General features: G+C 59.0%; 1 protein-coding gene across 1 annotated transcript; it reads left to right on the forward strand.

Moving 5' to 3' along the window:
• Positions 1–3,022: 3,022 nt before the first annotated feature.
• Positions 3,023–9,339, forward strand: LOC104336786 (cationic amino acid transporter 2). Its single transcript, XM_075441625.1, has 14 exons — positions 3,023–3,359; positions 3,457–3,612; positions 3,865–4,033; positions 4,294–4,430; positions 4,780–5,002; positions 5,632–5,768; positions 6,138–6,240; positions 6,367–6,509; positions 6,830–6,996; positions 7,608–7,716; positions 7,965–8,094; positions 8,273–8,342; positions 8,436–8,679; positions 9,281–9,339. Exons 1-14 carry the CDS (start codon positions 3,023–3,025, stop codon positions 9,337–9,339), a joined length of 2,184 nt encoding a protein of 727 aa, XP_075297740.1.
• Positions 9,340–9,657: the final 318 nt, after the last annotated feature.

The raw sequence follows: 9,657 nt of genomic DNA on the forward strand, positions 1-9,657 counted from the left end.
TTGTTCACCCTGCTCTGCAATGCAGGACAACAGCCCTGCCCTCCTCCCGGTGCCCCTGGCTGTGTCACGCTGTGCTGAGCCCCCCCGCCCCAGACGTGCCAGCCCAGGAGCTCACAGGGTGCACTGAGGACATGAGGCTGCCCCACACAGCCAGGACAGAGCAGAATTAGGGTTAGAGCATACACCTATGCTTTAAGTCCCTTACATCCTTCCTTGCTTTGTTCCTGCATGGCCCATATCCCATTCCTCTACTCCTTGCAAACTGAAGGATGTGCTGAGCCAGATACCACAGCCTCAGAAGGCTTTGTCCACAAATACTATAAGCAGACTCAGCCTGAGCACTATATGAAAAGAAATAAAAGCTAATTCCTCACCCTAAAATACCAGCTCACAGCCTCCTATCAGATCCCAGACTTGGTCCTCTTCATAGCTTCCCCCATGTTTCCTCCCTGCTAGGAGCAGCCCTGCAACACAGCTGTGCTGGGGCCTGAGGGCACTTCTATGCCTTACTGGCCCTGAGCAGCCTCACCTGAGACCCCCACCCAGACAGCCCTGGGCCCTTATTTAAGCCCAGCCCTGGGCTTGTACTGGCTTCTGCTTGTGCTCTGCTGCTCAGCTGCTGTGGGCTGTGCCCAAGGAGGGAAACACTGCATCAGGGTCATTCCTGGTGCTTCTTTCATTCTCCTTGGAGGAGCACCCAGGTCTTGTTGCGTCTTTGCAACCCCCTAGCTGGGACAGGAGCTGGGGAGGCTGAGGGCTGGGATAGGGTGGGTGTTGCTTGGGCTGGGAGGTGGTGGATGGTGCTGCTGGCTGCTCTGCTACAAGCTGCACTTGGGCTGGCTGGGGACTTCTTCCTCTAAGAATGTGACCTCTATGTAATGGGGTTGTGACAGGGTGTGGGTAATAACTGAGGTCTTGGTGCCCAATTATTGTATGTTTTACATATATATCTAAAAGTGCAGGCAGCCTCAGGGCTCTGCCTGTGGGAGCTCCAGCTGGATGTACTGCTGCCAACATCCTATGGAGCTGGGTCTGCTCCTCTGCCTCGCTGCTGCTGTCAGCCCTTGGAGCTGCTCACCTCCCTCGGCATCCCCAGGGACAGCTCAGCCGAGGTGTGGTCACAGCTGTACCATGCTGTGGGTGCGTGCACCCCTGCACCCTGACCTGGCTGTGTTCCTGGGTTTCCTCCAAAGCCTGCTCCACAGATTGGGATGGGGGCTGCTGGTGCGAGGGAGCAGGGGCAGGGAGTAAGGGTTCCCCCTTCTACCTGCCCAGGCAGCTTTAACATGTTAATTAAACCCCCTCAATAATGCCCCTGAGCCTATTAGCATTGCATGCTCGTGTGTGTGATTTGGAAGGCGTGGTGGGAAAAATATTTCTGCATAGATTTCCCATTGTGCAGCCCGGAGCAGCGGTCGGTGTGGGGAGGGCCCGGGTGCTCCCAAAAGGGATTTAAGGGGAGAGCGTGGCTGGGGCTGCCCAGTGCTTGCCCTCCTGGTCAGCTCGCACCTGGAGCAGTGTGCCCGGAGATGGCTGGAGTAAGTAGACTGTTCTGCAGAAGAAGGGAGCATGGTGAGACCCTCACCCTCATCAGGATGAGGTGCCCTGGGTGGGACTGGTGGGGTGCAATGGGTGGGTCCTGCTGGGGGGTGAGAAGGCAGCTCCAGCTGGCTTGGCCTCAGCCAGCAGCTCTCCAGCCCCTGAACATGGTGGCTGTCCCCAGAGGTTGGGGGTCCCCATGCAGCGAAGGCTTGCAGCACCCCATCCTGTGGGTTGGGGTGCTGGGCACTGTCCCCAGGCAGTCCCTGTCCCCACTGGGCACTGTGCTGCAGCAGGGATGGTGTGGGACCTCGGTGCTGCTGGTGGGCAGGGTTTCCAACCATGTCCCTGGCCCTCTAAGTACCAGACAATGGGATTTGAAGAATGCAGCATGGACTTTGCTTTGCTGCGGGGTAACCTGGAGATCTTGGCAGCACCATGCGGATGTGGAGGCATGCAGTTGTGATTTCTCCAGTCCTGGGAGCTCCCAGGGAAGGACAGGCAGGATGGGGAAAGCCCTATGAATCCCAGGTGTGTCATACAGGGCACCTCGCTTTCCCTGAGCACAAATATCATGCGATACAGGGTTTCTGCTGGACTGACATCCCCGTCGGTGACCTGAGCAAGCCAGAGCATTCCTGTACAGACTGACAGCCCAGGGGACCCAGTCTGAGCTGTGCCATTGACCCACAGTTTATGGGATGTGTGGGAGCATCTTCAGCTGAGCAGATGGGTCTTTCCTGGCCTCAAGCTGTGTCAGGGGAGGTTTAGACCGGATATTAGGAAAAATTTCTTTACTGAAAGAGTGGTCAGGCATTGGAACAGGCTGCCCAGGGAAGCAGAGGAGTCACCATTCCTGGGGTGTTCAAAAAATGTGTAGATGTGGCACTTCAGGACATGGTTTAGCAGGCATGGTGGGGATGGGTTGATGGTTGCACTTGATGATCTCAGAGGTCTTTTCCAACCTGAATGATTCTATGATTCTATGATTTAAAGGCCAGCAGCTGCTCCTGGAGGAGAGCATCTCCCATCCCTCCTTTGCTGGCCCAGTTTCTGCATTTCAAGTAGTGTCAGTGTCAAAGCTGGGACAATGCTGGCTGTGCATCCCTGTGGGATCCTGCTGGAGCAATAGGATTTTCTGAGCTGGCAGGGGGACAAGCAGGTGTCTTTGTCCCCTCTCACTGTAGGATGAATCGGACAGCGCCCAGCAAACCCCAATCATGCATTGCTCTGCTTCTCACCGGGGATGAGAGCACAACGCAGCCACTTTAGCTCCATCTTGCTCCACACAGGGTGGCTTTTCTGGCAGAGACAGAAAACAGGCAGCAGCCAGAGTCTGGAAAGCACCTCATGGATGGTGGGAGCTGCAAGGAACATATTCACGCTGGGTTTGGGTCGTGCCATTGGGGCTGCAGCATCCTCATGCTGCTGCTTTCCTCTCCTGTAGATCCCACGCTGGGACTCCCTATTCTCCATTTTGAAGATGCTTTCCCGCAGAAAGCGAGTCCCAGCCAGCTCGGAGGGCTCCAGCCTTCGCCGCTGCCTCTCCACCATGGACCTCGTCGCCTTGGGAGTGGGCAGCACGCTGGGGGCCGGTGTCTACATCCTGGCAGGGGAAGTGGCTAAGACCAGCTCTGGCCCGAGCATCGTCCTCTCTTTCCTGATAGCAGCCCTGGTGTCTGCTCTGGCAGGGCTCTGCTACGCCGAATTTGGGGCCCGCGTGCCCATGGCTGGGTCCGCCTATCTCTACAGCTACGTGACGGTGGGCGAGCTGTGGGCGTTCATCGCTGGGTGGAATCTGCTGCTGTCCTATGTCATCGGTATTCAGGCCCTTTTGATCTCTCTTTGCTTTGCTTGGGTGTCACTCCCAGACCCCACAGGGCCACCAGTGCTGCCCCAGCCACCACCTCTCCCCAGGTACTGCCAGCGTCGCCCGGGCCTGGAGTGCTACCTTTGACCAGCTCCTCGGCAAGAAGATGGGGAGGTTTTTGAGTGCTCACGCGGCCATGAGCTCTGTGGGGCTGGCGGAGCACCCGGATGTGTTTGCCGCTGGCCTGGTGGTCCTGCTGGCAGGTAGGATGCCTCCCCCCGTGTAACCCTCCTTCATGTACGATGAGCTCCTCGCCCCACCGTGGGCTCTTCAGGATGGTGGTGACCCCTCTGAGGATTTGCCATTTCCCTGAGCAAAGAATGGGGCATCTAGGGAAATCTGCAGATCCTCCTGATGCCACCACTGTCCTCCCTTTTCCACCTGTCTCAGTAATGTTTACCCTGTGCCTGGTGTCATCCAGGGGACTTGGCCACTTTTGCTCTTTCTGTCCCCAGGGCTTCTTTCCTTTGGAGTGAAAGAGTCCACCATGGTCAACAAAGCCTTCACAGCTCTCAACGTGCTTGTCCTGCTCTTCATCACAGTGAGCGGCTTCATCAAAGGCGACCTGAGTAACTGGAAGCTCAGCGAGGATGAGCTGCCACGGGCAGCTGCCCATGAGGATGGGTACGAGGGGCACCACTCTGCCTGTGCTGCCTTCAGAGGGCAATGGCTGGGTCATCCCCCTAATGCTTTATCCCAGGAAATCCCGCTTTCTCCAATTTTTCCCTGCCCTGTTGGCAATGCATCAAAGAGCCAGAGTCCTAAGCGCTGTTGGGTTGATGCTGGAGGGGTGAGCAGGTTCGATGGGCTGTTCAGCCTGGCCCCACCTGAGGCCCCATTGCGTTGACCCCTCTGCACTGCCTGACTCTTCCTCCTCCTGCCAGGAACCAGTCCATGGCCGACAACAAGACCAGTGCCTTTGGCGTGGGAGGCTTCATGCCCTATGGTTTCACTGGGACCTTGGCTGGAGCCTCTACCTGTTTCTACGCCTTTGTTGGATTTGACTGCATCGCTACCATGGGTAAGTGAGGTGGGGAGAGATGCCAGTGGGACCCTCCCCTGGGGGCTGGGGGGCCGTGGCAGTGATTCTTCCCGCAACCCTGGGAGCTGGTGTAGGGCTGGGCTGGGAATGGCTGCATTGCCAGCTCTGTGCCGTAGCCGCTCTCTCCTACCCTTGGTGCTCAGAGGAGGAACTGAGTCCATGTGGCACAACTGGGCTAATCCTGATGCAGAGGCAGTCCCTATCCCCATAACGCTGGAGCCCAGGAGCTCTAGTGGTCCTTGCTAGAAGGCCTCTGTGTCCCTTCTCATGGGGGGACACAGGATATTAAATGGGCATCTGTTTTTACAGCTGAGCTTGTCCTCCCCAGGGGAAGAAGTGAGGGACCCACAGAGATCCATCCCCATAGGCATCATCCTCTCCCTCCTCATCTGCTTTCTCGCGTACTTTGGTGTGTCTGCTGCCCTCACCCTGATGATGCCCTACTACCTCCTGGACACCATGAGCCCACTCCCAGCAGCTTTTGAATACGTTGGCTGGAGCGGTGCAAAGCATGCTGTGGCTGTGGGGTCACTGTGTGCCCTGACGACCAGGTGAGGGGTGATCCCTGATGGCAGCTCTGTGGCTCAGAGCAAGGTTGCACTGGATCTATAACACATCCAGGAGCTATCCCCAACCCCTTCCTTCTGACTGCCCTCCTTGGCCGAAATCCCTCAGCCCTTTCTCACAAACCCTGTTGCTCCCAGCCTGGCCCCTCCTGATCAAGGAGAGTGACCAGACCCCTTGACATGCCACTTAGAGCCCAAAGTTGGAGGAAGTGGTCAGGCGTTCGGTGGCACCGTGACCGCAGGAGGTGCTGGGGTGTCTTGGTGTGCACAGGGCTCCTGGTGACCTGTGGACATCAGTTCCCCGGTACTGTCCCTCCTGTGAGGGAGGTGATGGTCTTGTCAGGCAGGTCAGGCAAGGTGAGGTTGGATGGGGCTTTAAGCAATCTGTTCTAGTTAAAGATGTCCCTGCTCACTGCAGGGGGATTGGATCAGATGACCTCTAAAGGTCCCTTCCAACCCAAAACATTCTATGATTCTTATCAGTGTGGTCTTGAGGTGGTCATGGACCGTACAGATAAACGGGAGCTCCCTTGGCACCCGGGGAGGAGCAACAGGCAGGATGGCACTTCCTGGATTCCTGTCCTCTTCTACCCCATCTCATCCCCTCTCTGCAGCCTTCTGGGCTCCATGTTCCCCATGCCACGGATCCTGTATGCAATGGCTCGAGATGGGCTCCTCTTTAAACCTCTGGCCAAAGTTAGTCGCCGTCGGTGCCCGGTGGTGGCAACACTGGTGTCTGGAGCAGTGGCAGGTGGGTGAGCGATTGGGTTACCCCATAACCTTGGGCACGGCTTGGTGGATGTCCTCTTCCAGCAGGACAACACAGACCCCCTAGCTTGCCAGTAGCTGTTTGAGCAATGTCTCTCCACCCAGAGGGAGGTCTTCTCGCCGTGGGTGAGGCCCATTTGGCCTCGATGACCTGCAGGGGCTGCCAGACAGGAGGTGGCAGGATGCTTTGCACCAGTAACTGAAGCATCACCAACTCGTCAAGGTGCTTGAGTCCTGTTGCAGCGAGTGCCAGGGGAACCCAGGGGGGCAGAGGCAGAGCACAGCTGAGATGGGCACAGCAGCAGTGTCGCCAGCTCTGCTGGGAGGCTGAAAGGGCTTCTCGTCCCCACAGCTCTCCTGGCCCTCCTCTTTGACCTGAAAGCCCTGGTTGACATGATGTCCATCGGCACACTGCTGGCCTACTCGCTGGTGGCTGGCTGTGTGCTGCTGCTCAGGTGAGGCTGCTGGGGACAGGGCTCACCTAACTTCTGATGTTGGCCATGCCCAGAGGTAAAGACAGTGGCCTTGGTGCACTGCAGGTACACGCTCATGTGCCTTGATATCCAGTATCTGCTCCCCAGGTATCAGCCTGAACCCAGCCCTCAGGACGCTCCTGTGGGGAAGGTCCTGGCTGTGAGGCTCTGGTGGGACCATCTTATCCAGCCGTCCCCGCATCCCACCCCACGTACCTCTGCTGTGGTGGCCTGGGCTCTGACAGCCATAGGTATGCCCGGGAGCGATGGACGGCTTTATGGGGGAACCCACGGGGGACATCACTGCTGTAGCATGGGCTGGCAGGTTCCTGCTCATTGATAACCATCTGGCAGCGGGATGCAGGCAGAGCCTGCTTGGCTCCATCCTGCCCTCTCCTGACTGCCTTCTGCTTCCCAGGCTGAAGGGAAAGCCTAAATCCCCTGGGATAAGCTGCCCAACCCTGTCCCCTGGTTGCCCTTTGTCCCTCCTGCCATGGCAGCCTTGGGTGCTGCACCCTGGGTGAGGGATGGGGAAGGGCTGCCCTGAATCGCTGCCGTGGTCCCTCCGCAGCCGCCCTGGTCTGCGCCGTGAGCGGGGTGAGCATTGCTGGACTGCCCTGCCTCCGGGCCGCGGGCGCCTGGTGCATTGCTACCCTGGTTCTGGCTCTCCTGGGGATCCTGGCAGCAGCTCTGCTCATCTGGAGGCAGCCTCAGACCCGGGAGAGAGCATCCTTCACGGTGAGCACGCAGCCCAGCCCTCGGGGACCGTCCCCAGGGAGAGGGACCTGGGGGACAGCGAGGAAGGAAGCGCCGCAGCCCCGTGGGGAAAGGGTTATGTTGCATCGCGGGGTGTTCCCTCTGCTTCAGGTCAGGCAGATCTTTGCTGCATCCACCTTGAATATAGTGCTGCTGGAGGCATGGGGCAGCTCGTGGGGTTTTCTGAGGGCTGCTGGTTCTTCACCCCATATCTCGCAGGCCAAAGGGTCATCTCCTGCAGCCCCAGCTGAGCCCAGAGCCTGCTGCACAAGTCAGAGCTGTTCTTAATAAGAAGATACCTGGCCCTGACACCCTGGCTTGCTTTCGCTAGTGGCTTACTGCCTCTCCCTTATATCCTGCAGCAACTCCTTCCCGGGTGCAGGGCCTGTCAACCAAACCATCCCTCTCCAGCACAGGCTGCAGTCCCAGCTCAGGTCTCCAAGCCCTGACAGCCACGCTGGGCTTCCTCTTGCCTGTTGGCGACCAGCCAAAGCAGCAAAGAGCTGAATTCGGCAGCGAAACCCCTGCCTGCAGGCCAGCCAGTGCCTCCGGGCGAAGGCAGGACTCCATTCCCTTCTGCTTGGTCCCTGCAGGTTCCCTGCCTGCCCTTCCTGCCGCTCCTCAGCATCACCATCAACAGCATCCTGATGGCCCGGCTCAGCGCAGCCGCCGGGCTGCGGTACCTCCTCTGGATGGCCATTGGTAAGCTCTGCTGCCCTCGAGGTCCCGGAGCGGGCAGCAACCTCTTTGGGTGAAGCATAGGTGGTTTGAGAGCCCGTGGCATTGATGCTGGCTGCAGAACGGTGGTGGGCGGGTGGAGGAGATGCTGAACTTTCACGTCAAAGGGTGGTGGGAGCACCCCACCCTCTGATGTGTTGCCCAAAGGAGTAGGAACTTTGTGGCTGGGAGGAGAGGGAGGAGAGAGGACACCCTATTCTGTCCATTCCCAGGTTTTCTCATTTATTTTGGCTACGGGATCCGGCACAGTGCGGAGAGCTGCCAGCCCGAAGGGGCAGCCCCTGGAGAGCCGCCGGGAAGCACGGCCAGCGCAGAGGCCCCAGCACCCTGCGGGACTGCTCGGTGCCCATCTGCTCCCGGGCAATAAACAGGCTGGTCCCTGAGCGCCGGGCTCCCTCCACCCTCTGCCTGGGGGGTGAAGAGGCCCCTTGGGCTGAAGGTCCCATCCCACGGAGGGGCTCAGCCCTGCCACCAGCCACGGGAGCTGGTGAACCTCCCTGAGCAACCTGAATCCTCACAGCGAGCCTCCTGCTCAAGGAGTTTTGTTTGGAGAGGATAAAGCAGACAAGTGGTTTTGCTGCTGTTATTGGGTTGTGGGGTTTGTTTGTTGGTTTTTCTTTGCCTTTGAGACCTTTCCCTGCAGCCAGCCTCCCCCTGCCCCCTTGCCCACCCTGGCCCCTCAGCTGCTCACAGCGGAGCGGAGCAGAGGTTTCTTGTGCTGCCCCAACCCTCCACGCTGCCTGGACACCCTGAGGCAGGCAGGGCTGGCCCACCTGTGCCCCCATGACTGCCAAGGCGCTGCCTGGGCCGGGCTTTTTCCTCCTTACCATGGGCCAAGTCCTTTTCTGGACTCATTTATTCCTCCTCCTCAGTTTCCAGCGCTCTCCTTTCCCAGAGCTGGGCACATTCCTCTGGGTCCCACGCAGGGTCTGTCTTTGGGCAGTGGGACATGGTACCAGATGCCTGGAGCAAGATGCCGGACCCCAGCAGCCTCATGTCCCTTCGCCCGGAGACCCTGCCACCTTCAAACACAGCTAGGTGGGATTGCTGGAGCAGCAACCTGCCCCATTGCCCCGACTTTGGTGTCACAGCACCTGGGGTTTGTCCCCCCACGTCCCTGAGGTTGCTGTGTGAAGCTGGAGGCTGCCCCACCACCTGTCCCCAGAGCCGTGGGGTGCCCAGGGGGGCACTGCTCTGACATTTCCCACTCTGGGCACCCTCTGGAGGTGCTTGGGTGAGAGCTGGACCTCACATCCATGTTGCCTTCCTGGCTGCCTTGTTCAGCCGATATTTTCCCGATAAGAATCAGCACAAAGGACGGAAGCGGCTGTTTCAGTGACCCCGCTGGCCTGGGAGGGTTGTGCTGGAAGCCCACTGAAATGAATGAAATGAGGGAAGGAGCAGGAAAAGGGGGACCGGCAGCGGGGCCCTCCTCTGGGGCTCCCTTGTTGTGGCTTCGTGGTGCTTGCTCCCACCCCTCCCCGTTCTCCCCCCGCCCGAGGTGCAGAGCACGTGGCCCCGCTGTGAGATGTTCCCAAAAGCACTGACATGGGACTCTTGAGGCTGCTGCTTCTTACAGACTTGTAATTGTCACAGCCAGTAGCACGTTGGTCTGGTGCACACGCATACACACACACTCACAGCCCCGGGGAGCAGTGACCATCCCACCACACTCCTCTGCCCAGTGGAAAGTGCTTGTGTGCATCCAGCCCTGACCCGCAGCCACGCTGGCGGCATCTTCCCCAACAGGGAGGGATGTGACCTGCTGACAGCCACCACTAACCTGGTCACCCTTGGGAGGATGCTCTGCTCCCCTAACGCGTGCCTCGGGGCACGCAGCCTCTGCCTGGCTTTGGGGGAGATGGGGCTGGTGGTGCTGCTGACGGGCAGCGGGGACAAGGAGGG

Source organism: Opisthocomus hoazin, chromosome 22 (assembly GCF_030867145.1).
Source record: "Opisthocomus hoazin isolate bOpiHoa1 chromosome 22, bOpiHoa1.hap1, whole genome shotgun sequence".
Classification (NCBI taxonomy): Eukaryota; Metazoa; Chordata; class Aves; order Opisthocomiformes; family Opisthocomidae; genus Opisthocomus; species Opisthocomus hoazin.